The 24,221-nt window shown below is 48.9% G+C and overlaps 1 protein-coding gene across 4 annotated transcripts in view; it reads left to right on the forward strand.

Annotated features, from left to right (window-relative positions):
* Nucleotides 1-24,221, forward strand: part of ZC3H18 (zinc finger CCCH-type containing 18) — a 64,253-nt gene that overhangs the window by 15,224 nt on the left and 24,808 nt on the right. For 3 of the 4 annotated variants that reach the window (XM_053554812.1, XM_053554815.1, XM_053554817.1), the window contains 7 exons: nt 1,248-1,332; nt 2,091-2,159; nt 12,928-13,076; nt 13,396-13,488; nt 14,246-14,403; nt 20,705-20,822; nt 22,295-22,557. In XM_053554812.1, coding sequence (XP_053410787.1) covers nt 1,248-1,332; nt 2,091-2,159; nt 12,928-13,076; nt 13,396-13,488; nt 14,246-14,403; nt 20,705-20,822; nt 22,295-22,557 — 935 coding nt within the window. The remainder of the gene's footprint in view (nt 1-1,247; nt 1,333-2,090; nt 2,160-12,927; nt 13,077-13,395; nt 13,489-14,245; nt 14,404-20,704; nt 20,823-22,294; nt 22,558-24,221) is intronic. The other variant, XM_053554823.1, reaches the window with a different exon arrangement.

Genomic DNA, 24,221 nt, shown 5'->3' on the forward strand with positions numbered 1-24,221 from the left:
AGAGGACCCTCATGCAGGGTGTGCAGGGAAGGCCTCACCAGGGTCTGAAAATGAAGCATTGAGTTGGATGGTGAGGGCAGAAGAGAGGGAAGAATGTGGTCACCTTGGGATTTAGAAAGGAATTTGCACTGTGGGGCACAGGCTGGAGGAGCCCAGTTGAGAAGAGGTTCCAGCAGGCCAGGTGAGACTGGTCTGAGGTCTGGAAAAGGTGGTGCTGCTGAGGGATGGGGCTCAGGCTGGCTCTGCCAGGGCACTGGAAGTGGCCAGGATCTTTGATCCTGGATGTGCCGACCTTGACCTAGTCTCATTGCCAGGGATGTCTGGAGGGCAGCTGGGTGTCCACTTGCCCTGGGGGATCTCAGGGCTTGAGGAGGATCTCAGCTGCAGGCCAGTGGGTCAGGATTCTGGGACAGTAGGTGGCTTGGGCAGAGCAGTAGTGGGGTCTTGGCTGTTCATTAGCATGGGGTGGTGGTGCTAGACCCAGACTTTGGTCTTTGTAAAGCTCTTGGATTATTCTTTTAATAAAGTTTAATGCCAAGGCAGGGCACGGTGTCTCATGCCTATAATCCTAGGACTCTGGGAGGCCAACACAGGTAGATCTCCTGAGCTCAGGAGTTCAAGACCAGCCTGAGCAAGAGCAAGACCCTGTCTCTAAAACATAGCCAGGCATTGTGGAGGGTGCCTATAGTCCCAGCTACTTAAGAAGCTGAGGCAATAGAATTGCTTCAGCCCAAGAGTCTGAGCTATGATGCTACAGCACTCTACTGGGGGCAAAAAAGTGAGACTCTGTCTCAAAAAAAAATTTGATGCCAAAGTTGGGAACCCAGGGCTAAGAACTAGCTCGAGGTGGGCCTGGGCCCCTATTAGTGGGCAGGTGGAATTGTTGGCCTGAGTCCCTAACTTTCTCCCTGACCCAAGACTAGATTAGAGGACGTTGACCCTGAAGTGTACCCACGTCATGCTCTAAGTTGTTAATTAGGAGGAATATCACAACATGCCTCATGCAGTGCACAGGGTGTTCTGCCTGATACTCCTTAGTTTGAGTAATGCTTAGAGCTTGTGGGTAAGCTTTGTGCAGGTGTGCAGTCCATGATTTGGGAACTTGACCTGAATTGGTAAGGCTGAGGCACAGTCTTTGAAAATACCTAAGTTCCCCATGTGCAGCTTTTTCACTTTATAGTTTGGTGACAGCAGATCCAATGGGTGGACCCTTCCCACCTTTGCTGACACACTGTCCTCTTTTTCAGGACGATGACCTGGAGGAAGGCGAAGTAAAAGACCCCAGTGACAGGAAGGTGAGGCCTCGTCCCACCTGCCGATTCTTCATGAAAGGTAACTGTCCACAGGAGGGGCCTTCGAGGGGCCATGTCTGGCCTGGGCTTCTCTGGGGGCTCTGGTGGCGGTCTGCCCTTGTCAGGGCCCTGTGCTATTCGAGGCTGTTCTTGGGGCCAGACTGTGGTGGGTGGTGCTGGCATTATACAGTGGACTATTCTTGGTCCTTCTGTCACTTTGATGACTGCCTTGGAGGGGCCAGCCTGGTCATTGTTACACCTGGGGTGTTAGCCCCACATGCAGCACACCTGTGCCGGGATGTAGATGAGAGCCGTCATTACCACGTGGTCCTTTTCATAAGGCTGAGTGTTCAGACACCAGTTCAGGCACCTAATCCCCCTTCCTGAGGAAGTGACCACTTATGCAAGATGCATCAGCAGCGTGCCCTTCAGTTGGAAAGGATCTCTGAGAGGCTCAGGGGAGGCCTCTGGGAACATCCAGGCCCCTGCTCAGACAGAGCGAATGGGGCGAATGAGTAGCTGCTGCAGCAGTGGCAGCTGAACACAACCATGTTTGAAAGTTCAGGTTGACCGGCTTTCAGATGCAGCGTAACCCTGTAAAGTACTGGGAGATTTGGAAATAAATGAAAATGTCCAATAGTTTTGGCATATTTCTGATAATTCAGCATTTTCCTTGCACAGGTAGGAAGGTGTTTTTCTCTCTCCTAACTGTGCTCTGAGCCCTCAGATGACTGTGCTCAGTGACCACCCGTGTGTGCAGTCTAAAGCTCACAAGAGCTTCCTGTACTTCTTTTCCAGATGAGACACCACTGTCCACTCTACTTCCACCAATATCCAATTCCATACCATTCAGAGGCCAGGTTAAAGGTACAAAATATACTGTGTTCACTCTCTCTAGTACCTTAAAGTCCCCTGCACCAGAGGCCAGACTTCTTTCTCCTGGATCCAGACACGGCTGTGCGGCCAGAAGGAAGGGGGGGGGGGTCTTTGAGGGTCAGAGCTGCCCGGGACTTCTTCCTTAGAGGCGCATGAGCCAACCGAGGAGGTGCAGACCTTGCCACAGCCGTGTATGCAAGAGTGGGTGGGTGGAGAGGGTGGGCTCTGCCCTGCAGTTGGCGGGAATGACCCTGTCCTCATACCCAGAGTCAGCCTGGGTGTTGTGGGGCTCCCTGACCCTGGGTCAGGCTCACCCCTCTGAGCATGTGCTCTTGGTCTGTGCTGTCTGCGTGCTCAATCACGTGTGCCTGTGATGGGGCCCCACTGGGGGAGGGTCCTGTGACGGCTGTGGAGAACCCTTTTAATGACAATCAACAGGCGCCCTGGGAACACAGAGCATACAGTGCGTCTTAGGAGGTAAAGTGTTACAGTTCTTTAAAAGCTTTGGGATTGAAGTGTCAATATTTAAGAAAACAAACTGAAGCAGAAGACCTTTTTCATAATGGTATGGGGATAAATGATGTCAACCCATCTCACAAATGTCTGTACTAAGGCACTGGAGAAAGCTCTGCACACAAGCATGTGTGTATCAGCAGTCATCTGAAATCAGCACAGACCACATCCTGCCCTGCACAGCACTCTCTGTCTCTGGGCAGGGCGATTCAGAGTGTGACTGGCTGGTCAGCAGCAGCTGCCTGGGAGTCCCCACAGCAGGAGGTAGAATGGTTGCTGTCTATGCCGGGATCTCTGCTCAGACCGCTGACCTGGTACCCAGACCTCAAGAGCAGCAGCACAAAACAAATGCAGCAAGGGTATTGCCAGACCGCAGCCTTCCCTCTTGGGAGCTGCCTAGACAGACAAGGGCAGGACGTGGAAGTGACGTGAGGGGAAGCCGGTGTCCCTAGGCTTGGGCATCAGGGAGTGAGGCCTTGTGGGAGGGCTTGGTCAGAAAGTCAGGGGGTGCCAGGCAGCATTCTGCAGCCTGGTCGAGCTTGATCAGTGGACTCGTTTCAGGATTATTTTTAGATACTGCCCTGCCTTCACCGTATATTTAATTTGTAAAGAGATGTGATGCAATACAAAAGGAAATGGCTGAGTCTCAAATTAAGATATAATTCACAGACCACAAAGTGCTGTCCATTCATTGTGTGCAGCTCAGTGATTTCCAGAGTAGTCATGAAATGGTGCGACCACACCACTTTCTAGACCAGTGCTTCTCAACCTTCCACATACGCGGCCCTTTAATACAGTTCCTATGGGTTGTGACCCACAGGTTGAGAACTGCTGTTCTAGACCATGTCTCCTGCTTTTACTTGGTTATGAGAAATTTGCATGTAAATATTTTTATGTACCTGCAGTTTATATAAACTTGGTGTTAAACTGAAATGAGTTTATTTACAGTCCCTCCAATAACAACAGAGAAGTTACTTTAAAAATAACATAGACAGCACCTGTGGTTCAGTGGTAGGGCGCCGGCCCCACATACTGAGGGTGGTGGGTTCGAACCCAGCCCCAGCCAAACTGCAACAACAACAAAAATAGCTGGGCGTTGTGGTGGGTGCCTGTAGTGCCAGCTACTTGGGAGGCTGAGGCAAGAGAATCACCTAAGCCCAAGAGCTGGAGGTTGCTATGAGCTGTGGTGCCACGGCACTCTACTGAGGGTGACAAAGTGAGACTCTGTCTCTAAAAAAAATAAAAATAAATTAAATGAATGCTTGGCATTCATAGCTCAGTGTTTAGGGCACTGGCCACATACACCAGGGCTGGTGGGTTCGAAACCATCTGGGCCTGCTAAACAACAATGACAACTACAACAAAAAAATAGCTGGGTGTTGTGGTGGCGCCTGTAGTCCCAGTTACTTGGGAGGTTGAGGCAAGAGAATCACATAAGTCCAAGAGTTTGAAATTGCTGTGAGCTGTGATGCCACCACACTCTACTGAGGGCGAGATAGTGAAACTCTGTCTCAAAAAAAAAGAAAAAATGAAGTTCATCATGTTGGCCCCTTTGCAGCAGGTGAGGATGCAAAATGACACAGCTACTTCAGTTTGCTGTTCTCAGAAGGTTAAGGATACATTACAATGTGACACAGTAATTCCACTTCAGTTGTGGATCCAAGCGCAGTGAGAACATGTCTCCATAAAAAAACCTGTGCACAATGTGGCATCAGCACAATTCATAGTGGCCAGAAAGAGGAAACAGCCCAAATGTCCAAAAACTGATGATGGGGATCTGTCTGTACAATGGAGAATTATTCAGCTATAAAAGGAATGAAGTTCATTTGTTGGTTGTTTTGAAACAGACTCTCCATCAAGTAGGCTAGAGTGCCGTAGCTCACTGCAGCGTCAGACTCCTGGGCTGAAGTTATCCTCCTGCCCCAAACTCCCACGTATCTGGGGCTACAGGTGCCCACCACACCTGGCTAGTTTTTCTATTTTTTTTTTTTTTTTTTTTTAGTAGAGACAGGGTCTCACGCTTGATCAGGCTGGTCTCAAACTCCTGACCTCTCGCCTCAGCCTCCCAGAGTGCAGGGATTATAGGTATGAGCTGTGGGCCCAGCCAGAAGTGAAGTTCTGATACATGCACGTGCAGGAACCTGAAAACATGCTGGGTGTTAAAAGCCAGGTACAAAAGGCCGCATACCGTATGGTTTATAGGAAGAGTCTAGCAGAGGCACAGCCTTAGAGACAAAAGCAGATTAGTCACTGCCTAGGCGGGGTAGGGGTGACAGCTACTGAGTACAGGGCTTGCTTTTTTGGGAGTATAAAATGAACATTGTGGAGCTGGGTAGTGGTGATGGTTGTACAATTTCATGAATACACTGAAAATTACTAAATCATACACAGTAAATGGAGAATATTTTATGGTAGGTGAATTATATCTTAATTTGAAAAAAAGTATTTTTGAAATAGAACTTTACTTTGTTTTCCAGGCTGGAGAGCAATAGCAGGATTATAGCTCACTATAACCTTGAACTTCCAGGCTCAAGCCATGCTCGTGGCTCAGCCTCCCAAGTAGCTGGGACTACAGGTGTGCACCAGCCCACCCAGCTAATTTTTTTAGTTTTTGTAGACTCTCACTGTGTTGCCTAGGGTAGTCTTGAACTCTTGGCCTCAAGCAATCCTTGGCCTCCCAAAAGTGGTGTGACCGCAGGTTGCAAGCCTCTGTGCTCTGCCTGAAAGTATTTTGTGAAAGTTTGTTGCTTTATTTCTGTGAAAAGTTGTTACTGTATATTAATCTTCTGGTCTCCCATTAGATATTCATGTCTATCGACAACAAAATGTGCTAGAAACACAATTTGTAAATATTTTAAAGCATCATTAATTATCATAGTATGTTTTTATCTCTCACATATCTATTTTGAATCATCAAGGCACAAAATTCTATCCACAAAGGAATAAATAGCATTTTTTAAGACTGTGTCCTACTTAGGGTTTCTGATTTATACCTCTGTGAAGGGATATCCCACCTTATTCTGTGGGCCAAACCTCCTTGTCTCTGCTCCCACTTTTTCAAAAAAATGTGGTGAAATACATATACCATTTTTAAGTATACAGTTTGGTGTTATTAACTACTTTTTTTTTTTTTTGAGACAGTCTCACCTTGTCACCCTCTGAGAGTGCCATGGCGTCACAGCTCACAGCAACCTCAAACTCTTGGGCTCAAGTGATCAAGTCTACTGAGTAGCTGGGACTACAGGTGCCCGCCACAACGCTTGGCTAATTTTAGAGATGGATTCGCGCTCTAGCTTGGGCTGGTCTCAAACTCCTGAGATCAAGCAGTCTACCACCCTTGACCTCCCAGAGTGCTATGATTACAGGTGTGAGCCTCTGCACCCAGCCTGCATTCACACTGTTGTGTAACTACCATCACCATTCATCTCCAGAACTTTTTCAGCTTGGAAAACTGAAACTCTGAACCCGTTGAACAGCAGTTTCTCATTCTTTCTGCCCACACCCCTGCCCCGACACCTGCCATTCTGCTTTCTATCTTTCTATCTTTGTTTTTTTATCTGACTACTCTAGATACTGCATGTGTAAGTGGAATCATACAGTATTTATCCTTCTGCGCTTAGTTTCTTTCACTAGCATAATGTCTTCAAGATACATTCGTGCTGTAGCCTGTGTAAGAATGCCCTTCCTTTTTAAGGCCGAGTACGTTGTGTTGTGTGGATAGGCCACGCTATCTTCATCTGGCACCATAAGCAGGCTCCTGGGCCGCAGTGCACCAGGGAGGGCAGTTGTCTTCAGAGCAGAGCCGTGGATCATGTGGCAACTCTGTGTTTGAGGTTTTGAGGAGCTGCCAAGTTGTTTTCCACAGCAGTGTACAAGGTTCCCAGTGTCTCCATGCCCTCACACTAGTGTTGTTTTCTGTGTTTTTATAACTGCTATCATAGTGGGTGTGAGTTGGTATTTCCTTGCGGTTCTGATTCACATCTCCTGGTGATCGAAGTATTACAGGCCACCTTGTCCTGCACTCCTTGGCCATTGGTATATCTTCCTTGAAGAATCATTGTTTGTTCTTTTTTTTTTTTTTTTTTTTTTTTTGAGACAGAGTCTCATTATGTTGCCCTCAGTAAGAGGGCTGTGGTGTCACAGCTCACAGCAACCTCAAACTCTTAGGCTTAAGCTATTCTCTTGCCTCAGCCTCCTAAGTACCTGGGACCACAGGCGCCCACCACAGTGCCCAGCTATTTTCTTGTTGTAGTTGTCGTCATTTGGCAGGCCCCTGGCCAGGTTTGAACCCACCAGTCCCAGTATATGTGGCTGGTGCCTCAGCCGCTGAGCTACAGGCGCGGAGCACATTTGCTCATTTTTTAATCCCTACTTACTCTTTTGTATTTAAAGCAGCAGGTCTTAGAGTGTGGTCCATGGACCCCTGGGGGTTCTTGAGATTATTTCTGGGGACTTTGAAGCCTAAAATGTCTTCATCATGGTGATAAGACTGTCCTAGGAGTCAGGTGTCAACCATCATGTACTCCCACTTAAAATGCTAGTTTTGACTATATGTGGTGGCTCACACCTGTGATCCTAACCATTTGGGAGGCCAAGGTAGAAGGATCACTTGAGTCTAGGAGTTTGATACTAGCCTAGGCAACACAGTAAGACCCTAATCTCCACAAAAAAATTCAGAATTAGTTGGGCTTGGTGGCGTGGGCCTATAGTCCTAGCTACTTGGAAGACTGAGCCAGGAAGATCAGTTAAGGCCAGGAATTCCCAATTAGAGAGAGCTACAGTTAAGCCAGTGCACCCCAGCCTTGGGGACAGAGTGAAACCCCATTTCAAAGAATAAGATAAACAAAATGCCAGTTTTACTATTATGACTATGATACAGCAGTAAGAATTATAATACAATTAAATGTTCTACTTGAATATGGGTCTCTCTTGGCTTGGCGCCTGTAGCTCAAGTGGCTAAGGCACCAGCCACATGTATCAGAGCTGGCGGATTCAAATCCCGCCTGGGCCTGCCAAACAACAATGACAACTACAACCAAAAAATATTTAGGCATTGTAGTGGGCACCTATAATCCCAGCTACTCGAGGCTGAGGCAGGAAAATCACTTGAGCCCAGAAGTTTGGAGATTGCTATGAGCTGTGACGCCGTGGCACTAAGAATATGGGTCTCTCAAAAAAAAAAAAACCCAACGCTATGGAGGTATAATCTACATGGCTTAAAATTCACCCATGTTAAATGTACAATTCAGTAATTTTTTAATAGATTTACCAAATTGTAAACTTGGTAAATCACAGTCCATTTTTGGACCATTTCCTTTATCCCAATAAGATCCTTCACTGCAGTCATCCCCCTATCCTCAGGGGATACATCCCAGCACCCCCAGTCAGTACCTGCAACTCTCAAACCATGGACAGTCCCCAGCCCCATGCGTCCTGTGCTTGCTTCTATACAGATGTGCCGGTGATAAAGTTTAATTTCTAAATTAGGCACAGTGAGAGATTTATTGCTGTAATGTAACATTAATAAGAATCATAATGATAACAAATACCATAATAAAAGTTAACATGAGCCTGGTCTCCCTCACCCATGTGATGCTGGACTGTGGAGGGGATGACATGAAGGGAGGTGAGTGTGGGAGGCACTATGATGTGGTGCTAGGCTGCTGCTGGCCTTCTGAGGACACATCAGGAAGCTCATCTGCTCCGGGTGACCCTGGATTGTGGAGCCAGGACAGCGAGCACAACACATGGTGCCTCAGTGGTTGGCATGATGACCAGAAGGCTGCTGAGTGACGGCAGGCCATGCTGTGGCCGGCACAGGTCTTCAGGGCAGAGTGGATGGTGGAGGACTTCATGGTGCTGTTCCACATCACATGTAATTTAAAACTTACGGATTATTTATATCTGAAATTGTCCATTAGTATTTTGGACCTCAGGTAATTAAAACTGGCAAATCCAGCAGCAGTCGTGGGGGGAGGGGTGTTGCTACACACGTCCTGGACATTCAGTGAGATGGGCGGCCATGCACCTGGGGACTGCTGGTGCCCTGAAACCCAGTGGTTACCGTGAAGTCTGAGCTGCGGTGGGACTGCCATGCTTTCTCCAAGGAACACTCATTCATGGATTGGCAGGTGTGCTTTGGGGAAACCCACCACTTCAAGGAGAACAGCAGTTGACATAGGAAAACTCACACTCTTACATGAAATGTAGACTTTTGGAAAATTTGTGTCTGCCACTGTGAGCTCAGCAGCTTCCCAGGGTATAATGACTTCTCCACATGATGTTACAGAGTCACACCTGGTAAAAGGTCCACTCTGTTTGAGACAGATGTGTGAATTTCAGTGGACAGAGCTGGCAGCTCACTGTTAAGAGGCCATCATTTGTTGAGTTGGGTCTCAGGAGTATGAAAAGGCTGAGATACCCTCCTTTTTCCAGCTGCAGCTCTGTGAGGCTGCATTTTCTCACCTTCAACCAAAAAGCCCATCCCAGGTGCAGACCTGAGAATGGGGATCCAGCTGCTTCCGTTCTGATGTCAGCACTAAGAGGGAGATAACATAGCTCTTCTCACAAGATGTTTTCATCAAATATTTGTGTCTCCATATATTTCTTACTATTTTTAAATAATGAAACATCTTTAAATTACTTTTACCTTCTAATATAGTAAATTTTAATGGAAGTAACTCATACAAACAAAGGCTGTCTGGATTGCTGAGAGCAAAATGTTAGAGAATCATTATTTCAAATCTTATCTATGAAGAAGCAACCCAGAAATTATTTTATTCTTTAAGGTACTATAATGAGTGTATTCCTTAGGTGTTAAAACATCTCGGAACCTCACTAGATGGGACCATGGTTTTCTCCTAGTTTCTGTCACAGATCTTGATGAGGTAGGAAGAAATTTCTGGAGAGTTGTTGGTGTGACATCACTAGTGCAAAGGGCGGGAAGGGTCACTGAGTCTTTTGCCTGTTGGAGTAGAGTCATAAGATCTTACCATCTTGTCTCTAAGATTTAATCTTGGATTTTTATATATTCTGCCTTCTTTTCATGAAGTATTTAAAAACCAGGAAGCACTTCAAACTTCTTTACTTTATCTTACAATCCTTCCATTATATTTTAAATTATTCAGATTCACAAGAAAGGGGATGGAGAAATACTTAATTAAGACCCCTTTGTCAGAAAGTCTTTGTTAAAATTCTGGTGTGAAGCAAATACTTTGTAAGGGAAACAGATTGTGAAGTTACTTCAGCGTCACCAGGTGCGGTGTGGCGTAGCTACAGGGACAACAGCCTCAGACATGGAGGCTGAGCTGGTGCAGCCAGCAGCATGTGGTTCACGGGCTCACGCATCCCTGCTGTTCCCAAGGTCCCCACCCTGCAGAGGTGGGTGTGCCTGTGCCACACAAGAGGAAGTTCCTAGTCATCTCTTGTATTTAGTTTCCTCAATTTCTACTGAGGGAACAGCTGCCCCATTTCCAACATATATTGTATCTGTTTGGATGACACAGTTTGGGTTTGGTGTTGAGTGTGCAAGCTCCCTCTCTGTAGATACATTGTTTTGTGGGGGGAAGCTGTAATATTGGGGTAGAGGGGTCGATTGGTTGATTAGCCCAGTAACTGCCTTCGACTGAGCCCTGGAGACCAGGGTGGGGAGGCTCTACCAGGTGCCCTTTAGAGTATGTGAGTGCTTTTTAGTTGTATATATTCTCTTTTTTAGTTTTATCATGAAATCTTCATAAATGTAAAATAATACAATGTTTACACAGACATAAGGATTAATTAAAGAATGAAAGTTGCTGATGCACCTGCCCTCTAGTTAAGGGAAAGAATATCATCTTCCCTTTGAAGCCCTCTGTGCCACAGAGATCACTTAGAGATTTCAAAAGTGAAGAAACTGTCATTCCACCCGACTCTGGACAGTGTCCATCTCTCTGTCCCTGATGGCCTGATCCCCTGTCTGTGGAGCCTTTGTCCAAGTTCCATTTGGAAGCAAAAGGCCAATTTTAAACCAGATTGGTTTCGTTTGTTTGTTTGTTTTGCAGTTTTTTGCCCAGGGTTGGGGTCTGAACCTGCCACCTCTGGCATATGGGGCCAGCGCCCTACCCCTTTAAGCCACAGGCGCTTTGCCTCTCTTTTCTGGAGAGTGTTTTTTTTTTAATAAGTTTCTGTTTAAATTATGAAAGTAATATGTGCTAATCAGACTGTTATGACAACAAAAGGTAAAACTCTTCCACAGTCCCAGCAATGTGCATATCCTTCCAGACTCTTCTACATAGAAAAAGTTTACTTTCAAAAGGTGACTAGAATGATAGTGTGCCTGACATTGTCCTAGCTGTACATACAGACCACCTGTGCTTCTTTCTGGGGCCAGCTCCCTCTATTGTGATGGCCAAGAGCAAGGCTGCACTCAGTGGGGACCTGCCAGAGCTGGTCAGGCTGCCCTCCCGCCAGGCACCTTCCTGCGGCCACTCCAGAGTCCTTTGTCTCTTCAGAGGCATTGTTGCTCTTTTCTCACCCTGCCAGTGAGTAAAGATCTTTTTTGACAGTGGGCTCATAGGCAGTGTCTTGAAATTTTTATAAATACAGAAAAGAACAGAGAATAACAAATGTCCACTTATCCACCACAGAATTTTAGTTTAAAAAAATTATAAGAGCTGTGGTCTATGTTAATACTTTTTTGTACTTGTAAATTTTTCACGATGAGCTTTTAATCACACAAGCGATGTTGAATACGGCATGGATGGTCTGTGAGGGTTCAGTCCTGAGAAGTGTTTGGGCCTCGGTGCAGGATGGTGTGGGCTTCTCTTGAGACCTCTCTGAGGCTCTGGGATTTCGAACCCCTTGTAAGATAACATTTCCCAATCTCAGTGACTTATATGTGATCGATCTCTTAAATGCTTTAAAGAATTTAAAAAATTATTTTGTCATTTTTGCATTCCCAGAGAAGCAGTTTTATAAGTGTGCTTTATTTCATAGTTTTGATCAATATGCCATCATGTTGTATTGAACTGGTTTTAATTCAAGCTTAAGTGTTCATAGCATTCAAAGATAAAATTTGGCTTTTCCTAAATACTAAATTATTTCCGTTTAATTTGGTTGTATTGTATAAGGAAAAACATGATTTATTGACAGAAATGTCCAAATGTAATATCATGTTAAGGATTGAATATATATTTTTTAACAATTTAAATTCTTAACTACATGGTGACCCATTGAAATGTTTTTTAAAACTACATAGATACTATCTGTCACATTTTTTAACTTTGTGTGCATATTACCTATTCAAAAAATAAGTTTTTAAAAAGCAATTCACTAATTAAAGATTTAGATGTCTTACATTTCTTTGCTAAAAAGTCAAGTGGTTTTCCTTTAATGATCCTAATGTTCTGTTGCTGAAGAGTTTATCTTTTGTTGTTTTTGAACAAAGTATGAAAGACCAATTTAAGTACCAGAAATACCTTGAAATGGGCCAGCACAGTGGCTCACATCTGTAATCCCAGCACTCTGAGAGGCCAAGATGAGAGTATCTTTTGAGCTCAGGAGTTTGACACTGAGCAAGAGCAAGACCCCATCTCTACTAAAAATGTGACGGGCACCTGTAGTCTCAGCTACAGGAGGCTGAGGCAAGAAGATCACTTGAGCCCTGGAGTCTGAGGTTGCAGCCTAGGAGGAGCCTGAGTGATACAGTAAGACCTGTCTCGGAAGAAAGAAAGAAAAATATCTTGCAATGGCTTGTGAGGATATTGATAAGAGAAATGCAGTCTGTGGAGGTGGTGACATTGTGCTCCTTATTGATTTGTTTCTGTATGAGCAACTTAACATCCAGCCCACACCTGCCAGAAGCTGCCTCAGCCCACAGATCACCTTGCAGTGAGCCTGGGGCGCCCCAAACCTGCAAAGCTTTGGGATGTTTTTATTTAAAGGAGAAAACTAATATGTAGATAGTTGATAAGTATGAACTCGTTACAAAGTGACTTTGAAACAGAGGCTATTTTCTCTGACCCAGGAGACCCTGGTGTTCCTGCAGCCTTTAGGAAACACCAGCTCTCAGAAGTCTCCCTGCTAGGCCAGCAGCCACCTGGACATGGAGGCTGAGCTGGGCAGCTGGCCACAGCCGCCTGACTCGGGCCTTGACATCCAGTGACCATTCAGCTGGCCATTGGTGCATCCCAGGTCCTCATTGAAGGCTTCTGCCCTGGTGCAGTTAGGCTCTCAGAGACCCTTTCTGACCTGACTTTTGTTTCCTTAGGGAACTGTACCTGGGGAATGAATTGTAGGTTTATACACCCTGGAGTGAACGACAAGGGAAACTACTCCCTAATCACCAAAGCAGACCCTTTCCCACCTAACGGTGCCCCGCCTCTCGGACCTCACCCGCTGATGCCTGCCAACCCTTGGGTGCGTGAACACCTCTACTTCTTTAATTGTTAGCAAATCCAACATCCAAGCTCTATCTGAATCTCAAGCTAAAGACAGTATGCCTCATGAAGAAGGCATTTTGTGCCTTGGGATAGTCACAGAGCCACCTTTCCAGTGCTCCTGTTGTCCCCGTGTGGACAGAGACCTGGAATTCCCTGGGGACGGGAGGCCTGGTGAGGGGAGAACAGGCTGCATGCGGCCATCTTGTGTTTTAGGGGGTGTTTTTCCTCCCCCATTTCTTTATAGATTTTAAAGTTTTACTTGCCTTCTCAACTTTTCCCTTCTCATTTTTTAATAGGGTGGGCCAGTAGTTGATGAAATTTTGCCTCCACCCCCTCCAGAGCCCCCAACAGAGAGTGCCTGGGAACGAGGACTCCGGCATGCAAAGGAGGTAACCGACTTCCTCAGAAAACCCAAGGGGAAAACCCTAGCTGTCCCTGCGCAGAACTAGTACTTCCTTGGTCCCGCACAGTAGTGGACACTCAGTAGAGCCTCTGAAGTTAGAGTCTATTTCTGTGGTTTCCTAAAGAAGTAAAGAGTAGAGCCTGGTGTCTGCTGGTCTTAGGGACAGTCTAGTGCACAGGTAAACCCTGGTCCAGTGCACAGTCTTAGGGGCTTGGTCAGCATTGGGCCATACCCCAGCTGGTGCTGCCCAGAAGCATGGGGCAATCTCTGGCCACTCAGAGCCACCTAACTAGGATCTGGTGAGGCAGCCTGTGCTGTGCCCAGCGTCCACACCCCTGCTGCCGAGGTTCACCGCTCAGGCTCCCTCACTGCCTTCTGCCTTACTCCAGGCCCACTCTGACCCCTGCTGTCGGGGACTAAAGTCTGGGAACCAGCCCTGCTGTACCCAGCCCTCCTTCCTCACCTGAGCCAGCTTCTGTCCTAGGAAATGACAGAGTGAGCCCTCCTCACTTTTCGTGCCGCTCAGTTCCGTGTGGTACTTGTCAGCGGGTGAATGTGGGGCTCCCTGTCACCTGCTCAAGTGTTAGCAGGAAGGGGCAGGGTGCAGCTATGTGCAGGGGCAGGCTCAGGCTCTTCTCCCCGAGAGACGCCTGGGGTTCTGTGTTTCCTCGTGCGTGGGCTGCCAGTCACAGCCACGCTGCTGCTCTGACCCCGTGTTGACTTCTTTCTTCTTACAATGGTAGGTTTTAAAAAAAGCAACCATTCGAAAAGAACAGGAGCCTGATTTTGAGGAGAAAAGATTTACCGTGACCATTGGTGAAGATGAACGGGAGTTTGACAAAGAAAATGAAGTTTTCCGAGATTGGAATTCTCGGATCCCGAGAGATGTCAGAGACACAGCGTAAGGAATTGCTCTGCCTCCCCCTCCCTCTGAAAGAGAATTAAGGTGTCCTCCAGTGAAGCCATGCCGTAGACAGGGCAACCAAGTGTGGGTCCCAGGGTGCACACGGGACTTCTGCCATCTGCTCATGCCGGAGTTAAGATGGCATTCCTGAGATAATTCAGGCTTTCTTCTTAGTCAGCTTGCCTCAGTTCTTTGCTTCTGTGAAGGAAATGTTCTAGCTCTGTGCCATGGGTCATATGACTGGGGGCACATACATTTGTTGTGGTTCCAGTAAGTTCTAAGGGTCTCTGCAGCTGCCCTCGAGGCCCCTGCAGCCACCTAAGTCCATGTTCATCCACTGCAACCTGCGGCCTCTTCAGCACATGCTGTGTCTCCGCGTCTCTCCTCCCCAAACACTTGCTGATCTCTAAAAACATAATTACTGATGTCGTGTGTTGGTTGAAGAGTGCAGGTCTGTACAGATTATGTGCCTTTAAAAAGTGCTCCCTGCCCCTGCCGCAGGGAAGCAGTCTGCAGAGCTCACCTCTGAGTGCCTACACTGCCAGCGGCACCAGTCCTCATCCAGGCCAAGACGCAGTCAGCTCTGGCATGTGCTCAGTCTTGCAGTGATGCTGTGTACATTTACATTTGCTCTTTGAAATTGCAATCACTGACTTCTGCCTGAGATGACAGCAGAAAGCACAGAGGACAGAGAGACATGTGGTGCTTGTGTTTCAGGACACAGCTGGCGACCTGCCTGAGGCCCTACCATGGCAGGCATGTTCCTCCCTCCCAGGGTGGGAGAGAAGGCCCAGTACTCCACGGAGGTTGAAGGGATAGAGATTTAAAGGTGTTATTAAAACTTGTATGTTTTCTAACTGAATTTTGTGTAGCTAGCATCAGATGAAAGGAGTGTTGAGTCAGGACAGTTTGGGCTTTGCTGTCAGCAGGACAGCGTGGTCGTGCCCTGAGGCTCAGAAGGCCTCCATGTCTTATTAGACGTGAGGATGTTGAGCTGCCTTCTGTGGGAGTGGCAGAGTACAGGAATGGGTGCGTACAGGTCCTTGGAGAAGGATAGAGTGCTCCAGAAAGGGTGCAGGTATTGTGAGTCCTAGGGAGGAAGGGTTTGAACCTGGGGTTGATCCTTGGCACTCACTTTCAATTTCCCCTGCTGGGGCAGAGCTGAGAAGCATCTGGCTGGAAGCAGCTCAGTGGGCACATTTTGCCATCACCCTTGGTTGCAGAAACAAGTGTCTTTAGCCCTGCCCTCATATTCTAGTACCAGGTGACAGAAGCTGCCTCCTGGCTCTAAGCTTCCCCAGAAGCAGGTGTCTACACAGCAGAGCCCTCAGCTTCTGACACCTCTGCAGATAGGAGTGAGAGTTTCTCCAGTATCTGTGTTTGTTTAATTTTTTTAACATCCTGTGAGGGCTTTTGTGCCAGGCCCCACCCCAGACCTGGTGAGTTAGTGCAGGTTCAACCCACTTGTGGCTATGGGAGGATGCCGGCTGTCTCACAGGCCCTGTGGGAAGAACCATGTCAGGCAGGAGGCAGAGACCACCTCGTGGCCTGAACAGAGTGACTTTGGGGAGGGCATATGCACGTGGTGGCTGCAGAGGGCAAGAGGAGAGCCCTGGGCGTGTGGCCAGAGCCAGTGTGGGCTGGCACTGTCATGACTTAGCAGCAGGGAGAGGAATGCAGCAAGTCCCTTCTCAGCCAGGCTGCAGGTCACAGCCCTGCTGTAGGCAACAGGCGGCGAAACAGGGACAAGTGTGGGAGTGTGCAGAGGGTGTCCCTGTAGCTGAACGGGGCAGGAGGGCCAGCCACAGGAGCCCCAGGGGCTGCGTTTCTGTGCTTGTCTCTCTGGACCCTGTTGCGCAGCAGGCTGTGCACCAGGTGCCCTTACCTGTGTCAGAGTCATGTCAGGTGCTGGTCGGGCATGGCCTGCTGCACAGGTTGGGGGTGAGCATATGGGCAGTCGAGGCTGTCAGATGGGGCTGGAACAGCAGCGTCAGCACCTAACAGGGGCAGAAGTGGGCAAGTGGAGGCTGTGGCCTGTGTAACAAGCCTCCAGGTCAAGTGACTGCAGGGGCGCAGACCCTCTAAACATGCCCTGTGATTCTGAGGTCAGGCTTTGAGAATGGAAACACTGATAGTTGTCACACAGATGCTCCTTTGTATGGGCAGCTTTGTCATCGAGAATAAAACTGGGCACTGTGTGGTGGAAGGGCCGGTTCTTAAGCACCGAGCAGCACTGTGAGACGCATCTAGAGAACAAGGGCACTGGCATTTCTGTGTAGCTCTCAGGAGTTCAGCAGTTCACTCACAGGGTCACATGTGCACAGTGCTCTGCCGACTGGTACAGTGTTATGAATGCAAGTCACTAGGAAATGTGTCCACATAGGGCTGCTGGGACACTGTTCTAGGAACCTCATACAAGTCCCACCAGTGTGTGACCTGAAGACAAATGGGGCATGGGCAGGATCTCATGTGTGAGGACACAGTTGTTGGTCTTCTGACTGTAGACCGTTAGGCAACATGCCAGGACCTGGGTTACCCTTGCTGAGTCCTAAGTCAGATCCTCAGCCAAGAAGGTGGCCCGGAGCAGCTGTTCTTGAAGGCATGGTGCAGACTTCATTCATCAAAATAGTATGTTAGGGTGGGATTCAGAGAAACCAGAACCTGATCTCCTCAGGTAATGATCTACCAAATACCAGCGAGCGCCTCCTTTATCCCAAACACTAAACTGGAAAAATAACTGACCTCTCCTGCCACAGAAATGCTAGGCACAGCCCCCACCCCCACCAGCACAGAAAGACAGGACGCAGGCCTCCTGCCCACGCTCACGCCCTCTGCTGACCACACCGCCCAGCTCTATTAGTCCCTGATCTGCGTCAGGCCTCTCTTGCTCTGGGAAGGGAGTGACTTGTCATTGCTGTCTGCTGTCAGACACACAGGCTCTCTGAGCCCATCAGGGACTCGCGCACACTGGTTCCAGGGATTTATTTGCCAGTGTCCTTGGGAAGCCCCATGTGTCTCTGTGGAGGAGGGGTTGGGACTGCCTATGGGGGAAGATCCCACTGTCCTGCACATGCCTAGGCCGGGTGGTTATGTGGGTTTCCCTGCACTGTCTGTAGTGTGGAACCATGCCTGCCTTTGGGGACCTTATGACCTGCCTTCACTTTTCAGTGGCCAGGATCAGAGCAGGCAGGTGGACCAGCCAGATGACCCTGGGCTGGAGTGGACGATAGAGGCTGAAGGGCAGCCATGTCGTACTCCCATTTGTGAGCTGCCCAGACCCTCACCGTGGGTACTGGCAGCAGGCAGGACACATGAGTGTCTTGACTCCTACCCTGGGGAGCACAGCCACCCTCTGCCTGGCTCTGGGCTGGGATCAGTACAATTTTGACCTTAATCACGCAAAGGCAAGTTGTATTTCACAGACTAATACTGTTTAACTCTCAGATAAGAAGTAAATAGTAGTAGTAGGTGTTTTAGAACTTTGTCCTCGTATTATCTTCTCAACCTCAGTTTCCTTATCTCTGAAGTGAAATGGTTAAGCTGTATGACCTCTAAACTTCCAGCCCCAGACTTTAGTTTTTCCACATTCTTCTCACCTGCCATGCTTCTCCCTGAGTGGGACTGTGGACACAAGCCTTGTCCACCATAACTGCTAGATTTGTCTGGTGGTTCTTTCTTGGCCAGGACTTTGAGGCTTTCTCTCCAGTGAGGAGCGGGTCCACTCTACAGGCAGGACTGAACGTGACACTGCCCCGACTGTGGGGACATGGGGCATCTGTGACAGCACCTGACATGCCCAGCTGGATGGGAAGTCAGTGACTGCAGAGCCCTCTGACAGCTTCACCAGTCTTGTTTGACCACAGAGCCCGTTCCTCAGAAGGCCCGTGGACACCTTACAAGCCCTGAGACAGTCTGGGAAATGTTTGTACAGACCCTGACACTGTTCAGGGTGATCATTTTAGAATTAAGGGAATTTAACCACTCCTCCAAGTTGTTTTTGAGTATTTCCAGAATTTTTTGAGGTGGTACTGGGGAGTTGGTTGTATTTCATGCTGAGACATATGATGTGTTCCCCTAAATGGGCTCTGCTGGGCTGGCAGTTCAAGGGAGCCATCCATATCTGTGACTTTCCTGTCCTATATATAACTTGGAGAAATCCTGCAGGGAAGAAGCCTTTTCACTTGGCTTAATCAGTTTCCCAAAAATGAATTTACTGCACAGCCGTCCTGTCAAAGAACAGGGAAGAGCTTTGGGAGAGGGCTCTGCAGTCATAATTCTAACCGATTGTCTGCTGCAATCCCTGCGGGTACTCGCTGACCATCACAGGTCAGTGTGCCTGAGCAGCGTGCAGGCTGGACTGTTTGGACTGGGCTCACTGTGTCATTTGGCACAGCCGGGTTAGGTCAGTCTCTGCTACAGGCACTTGAAACACTGAGGAGATTTCTAGAAAACAGCCAGAGCCAGGCAGCGTGGGTAGCTGGAGAGGTGGACTGGAGGGTGTCAGCAGCCACCCAGGGTCGGGCCCAGATTCCTGCCCCCTCTACCCAGTGGGGAGACTTTGTAGCCAAGAAATTCCAAGGAGCCCCAGGGACCATCTGTTGGCAGTGTGCCCTGGCCTTTCCTCTGCCCCACCTGGGAAGGAGGAGCTCAGCGCACTCCCGCCTCGGCAGGTGTAGACAGAGGTGGGAAGGAGGAGCTCAGCACACTATGCAGACAGGGGTGAGAAGGAGGAGCTCAGCACACTATGCAGACAGGGGTGGGAAGGAGGAGCTCAGCACACTGTGCAGACAGGGATGGGAAGGAGGAGCTCAGCACACTGTGCAGACAGGGGTGGGAAGGAGGAGCTCAGCACACTATGCAGACAGGGGTGGGAAGGAGGAGCTCAGCACACTGTGCAGACGGGTGGGAAGGAGGAGCTCAGCACACTGTGCAGACAGGGGTGGGAAGGAGGAGCTCAGCACACTGTGCAGACAGGGGTGGGAAGGAGGAGCTCAGCACACTGTGCAGACAGGGGTGGGAAGGAGGAGCTCAGCACACTGTGCAGACAGGGGTGGGAAGGAGGAGCTCAGCACACTGTGCAGACAGGGGTGGGAAGGAGGAGCTCAGCACACTGTGCAGACAGGGGTGGGAAGGAGGAGCTCAGCACACTGCTGCCTCAGCAAGTACAGACAGGGGTGTGTTGCATGAGGTGGGCCCTGGCCCAGCGTTCCTCTGGTGGCTAGTTGTCCCATCCCTCTTGAGTGAAGAGCACCTGTGCCCTGTCAGGGCCACCTGACTGTGCCTGCTCCAGTGCGTTTCCCAGCTCCTCCTCTCTTCCACCCACCACTTGTTTGTTCATGTGCCACCGTGACACTAGTTTAATTATAGAGGCTTCTTATGATGTTGTCATGACTCAGGGCGTTTCTTTTCTGGGGTTTTCTCAGCTGTCTTGGGGTCTGATTTTCCAGGCAAATTTGGGTGACAGATTGGCTCTATAAAGAAGCTCATTGGTGTTTTTACTTGGGATTGCCTTAAATCTATAAATCAGTGGTAGTGAGGACTGACTCGGTGTGTCAAGCCCCTGGTCTCGGAGCAAGGGGCACCTTCTCACCTACTCACTTGCACTTCACATCTCAGGAACAGGCTCTGCACATTTCTGGCCCGGTGTATTTTATTCCTAAGTACTATTCTTGTTTGCTATCGCAAACCAGGTGTCCTCTGCTCTCTGTCTTCTATTACCCATGTATGTGAGGATGCTGATTTCTGTATGTTAATATTTTATCCTTCTGTTTTTCAGTTACTTGTTTGTTTAAATTGGCGTTATGTTCAGGTCTCTGGGATTTTCAGTTTTGGTATCATGTAATTTGCAGATCAAGGTAGTTTTTCTCTTACTCTTGTGTCCCGTGGTCCCTCTCCCACAGACACAGTGAGTCTTGCCGCCTCCTTATCTGAGGGGTGTCCTTGCCACTCCACTGAGTGAAATGCTGCCTTTAGTACGGAAGTATATAAATGTATTTTTAGCATGTTATGAATGTACCAATTTCTATTTTCTTGAGTACTTTTTAAGCAAGAATGAGTATTTTTGTGAAAAATATTTTGTCATCTATGAGTATAAAATCCTGTGACTTTTCGGTTTATTATGAAGCTTAGTGATGGATTCCCTAGTGTGACTTGCCCATGCATTCCTGACCTAGGCCCCGCCTGCCCACGTGTGGCATCTCCTTATTGTGGGGTTGCTCCTGTCTGCCAGCGTCCCACATGACGTTTTTGCGCTGGTTCCATAAGTGATCATTTTACTGTTTGTTGGCTCTTTTTTCAGACTTGAGCCTTACGCGGACCCCTACTACGACTACGAAATAGAGCGGTTTTGGCGTGGCGGACAGTACGAGAACTTCAGGGTGCAGTACACAGAGACAGAGCCGTACCACAGTTACCGAGTGAGTCCACTGAGCGCACGGGTGTTCACAGGAGTCTGCTCTGCTCAGAGCCTCTGCCATCGGCTCGGCATCTCACTGTAACCCACAGAGGCTGCTTGTAAGACTCATGCCCATCCCATGACTATATTTGTAGCCATGCAAACAGGGATTTTCCTGAAAACTTTGTTCTTGCTATGGTATTTTTTAAACTAGATTTCCCATAAGGTTATGTAACAACGCAAGTTTCGAGGAAGTATGTTTGCCGTCTTGGCTCACACTCTTCCTTGGCTCCTCTGTGGTAACCTTTGTTACGTTTGCTCTCATCTGTTTCACTTGACTTGCTAAGTCTGACCCCACACGCCCATCGTACTCGATTGATCTGTCAGAAGTCAGTTCTATGCTGGATTCCTTCTGCATCACCCTGAGCCTGTGAGAGCTGAGTCCACTTAGGAACTTTCATGCTTCAGGCTGAGAGTCCCTAATCTCAGCTGCAGGTGGTTTGGAAAAGCTGCCCCAGGAGAAGACCAGGTGGAAGCAGCTGACCGGTTTTGTGCTGTGGCTGCTGGGACAGTCACAGTCGCGAGTGCTCAGGACCAGAGGGTGGTGGCTGCCCAGGACCCCACAGGGGTGAGCTGCTAGAGAGCAGAGGGCCCCACGTTGCCAGAAAGCCCCCAGCCTGATCCTCCCTTGCTCCTCCCTGCTGACAGCCTCCTCCATTCGGAAGGCCTGGAAAGAGGAGAGACCCCCCACCTAGAATCACCCCCCACCACGTACCTCCTACGCTGTGTCCAAGGCTGGCAGCTAGGAGGTCGGGAGTGTGCTTGGCACTTCCCCACAGGCCTCCTGAAGCCTGTGAGATGCACTGTGATTGGACTATTTTCGGTTTTAACTCTGAATATTAGAGCAAATGAATAAAAACAGAAGGATCAGTCAAAAAGGTGTTTGAGGGTTGTATCAGAAAAGTAGGAGTAGCCTTTTGAGTGCCCACTCTGTTACAGAAGCTAATGAGGTGTTCGTGGGCGCCCCACCCCAGGAGGTAGCCCATCCCTCTATCCTGCAGACAGGCAAGCCCAGGCTGCACGCAGAGAGCTGCCTATCGGTTCACACGACTGTGCTTGCATAGGTCTAGGGTTTTGTTTGTTTCTAAGAGACAGGGTCCTGCTGTGTCTCCAGGCTGGAGTGTAGTGTACATCACAGCTTGCTACAACCAAAACCCCAAGCCTTAAGCCATCCTCCTGCCTTGGCCTGCCAGGGCGCTTCAGGCTGCTGTGAGGACCTGATATCTCCCTGGAGCTAGTGGAGTGCCCGGCTGGAGCCACTGCTCCCAGGCGATGCCAGGCTGATTTGGCATCTGCCATTTTTTGGTGCTGTTCTGAGAAGCTTTGGGCCCCTTAGCGCTGGAGAGTCTCCCTGCACCTCCCCCCGCCTGCCCTGCTGCCCCCCCCCCACGGCCCTGGCACCCGCCACCCCTTATGTTTGGCTCTTTGACAAAGGAGCGAGAGCGCGAGCGTGAGAGAGAGAACCGCCAGCGGGAGCGCGAGCGCGAGCGGGAGCGGGACCGGGAGCGGGAGCGCCGGCAGAGGGAGCGTGAGCGCGAGCGGGAGCGCGACAAAGAGCGGCAGCGCAGGAAGGAGGAGTGGGAACGCGAGCGGGCCAAGCGCGACGAGAAGGAGAAGGACCGGCAGCACCGCGAGCGCGACAAGGAGCGGGACAAGGACAAGGAGAAGCCCAGGCCCCGCTCGCCGCAGCCGCCAAGGTAGGCCTGGCGTCCCTTGGTGGGTGCCGCGCCCAGTAGGGGCTCAGGACAGGCCCTGTGGGACAGAACTGTGGGTTTCAGTGGGGAGGCAGAGAGCCAGACAAAGGGGTGCGTGTGTGCAGCTTTACTGAGAAAATCCACTTGTGGTGGAACCCATTTAAAGGGTTCACACAACTGTGCTTGCGTGGGTCTAGGGTTTTGTTTGTTTCTGAGAGACACGGTCTTGCTCTGTCTCCAGGCTGGAGTATATATAGTGTGCATCAGTGGTTTTAGAATATTCACAGAATTGTGTAGCCATCACCATAATTTTTGAACACTTTTGTCTCCTCCAAATGAATCCTTTTACCAGTTTGCATCATTCACTGCTTTCCCCAGACTTCCCATCTCCTGGCAGCTCCAGTCTGCTTTCTATCTCAGGACCTGCCTGTCCCAGACACTTCACATGACAGAATCATACAGCACACGCCCTTCTGCAGCTGGCCCCTTTCACTGAGAGTGATGTTTTTAAGTTTCACCACTCTGTACCACATATTAACCCGTCATCCTTTTTTGTGGCTCAGCAGTGATTGTGTGGATAGCCCACACTGTGTTGACCCATTCGCCCTCTGGTGGACGTTGGGTTGGTCTCACCTTTTGGCTAGTGTGAATGTGAACACTTTTCTGCAAGTTTTTTGTGTGAACGTAGGTTGTGATCTTCCTTGGGGTCACATCTAGGGATAGTTACTGGATCTTGTGGTCACTCGGTTTTAATGGCCTTGAGGAGCTGCCCGACTGTTCTCCAAAGTGGCCGCCCGTGTCGCACACCCACCAGTGGTGTGTGAGGCGCAGGCTCCTCATTGGTACCTCTTTTCGCTGTTCTGAATGCTGACCGCAGCTGTCTTCACTGGTGTGGAGTGGCATCTTGAGATGGCTCTGGCCTGCATTTCCTAGTGATGGTGGTGCTGAGCATCTTTTTGTCTTTCCACATGCTCATTGAATGCTTCTATATCTTCTTGGGAAAATTGTTCACATTGTTGGTCCTTTTTGAGTTTGTCCTTTTGTTACTGAGCTGAGACTTCTGTGATCTAGGTGCGCATCCCTGTGAGATGTTGGAGGTGCAGGCACACCCTCCCGCGTTGTCCTTCACTTCTTAAGGACACCCTTAGAAGCACAGATTCCAGCTTGTCTATTTCTTGTTTTGTTGCTTACTGTTTTCACATCATTGTTAAGATGCCATTGCCTGATCCTCTGTCTCAGTAACTCAGTATCTCAGTTTTCATTTATACTTAAGTCTATGACGCATTTGAGCTCATTACTGTGTATGGCTGCAGGAGGCCCGGCATCGTTCTTTTACCTGTGCATGTCCAGCATTTCCCAGCACCATTTGTTGAGTGGCCAAGGCAACCTTGTCAAAACCAAGTGACTGTAGACATGTGGGTTCATCCCGCCCTTCTGTCGTCTGCTAGCACCACATGTCCTGATTGCTGTGGTTGTACTGTGCATTTGAAATTGGGACAGATGTGTCTCTGGCCGAATTCTGTTTCAAGAGCATTTTGCCTGTGCTGGGTCCTTACATTTCCATATGATTTTAGGGTCAACTTACAAATTTTTACCCAAAAACAGCTGGGATTTTAATTGCAATTCATTAAATCTGATCAATTTGGCAATATTGCCATCTTAACAAT

Source organism: Nycticebus coucang, chromosome 2 (assembly GCF_027406575.1).
Source record: "Nycticebus coucang isolate mNycCou1 chromosome 2, mNycCou1.pri, whole genome shotgun sequence".
NCBI classification, from domain to species: domain Eukaryota; kingdom Metazoa; phylum Chordata; class Mammalia; order Primates; family Lorisidae; genus Nycticebus; species Nycticebus coucang.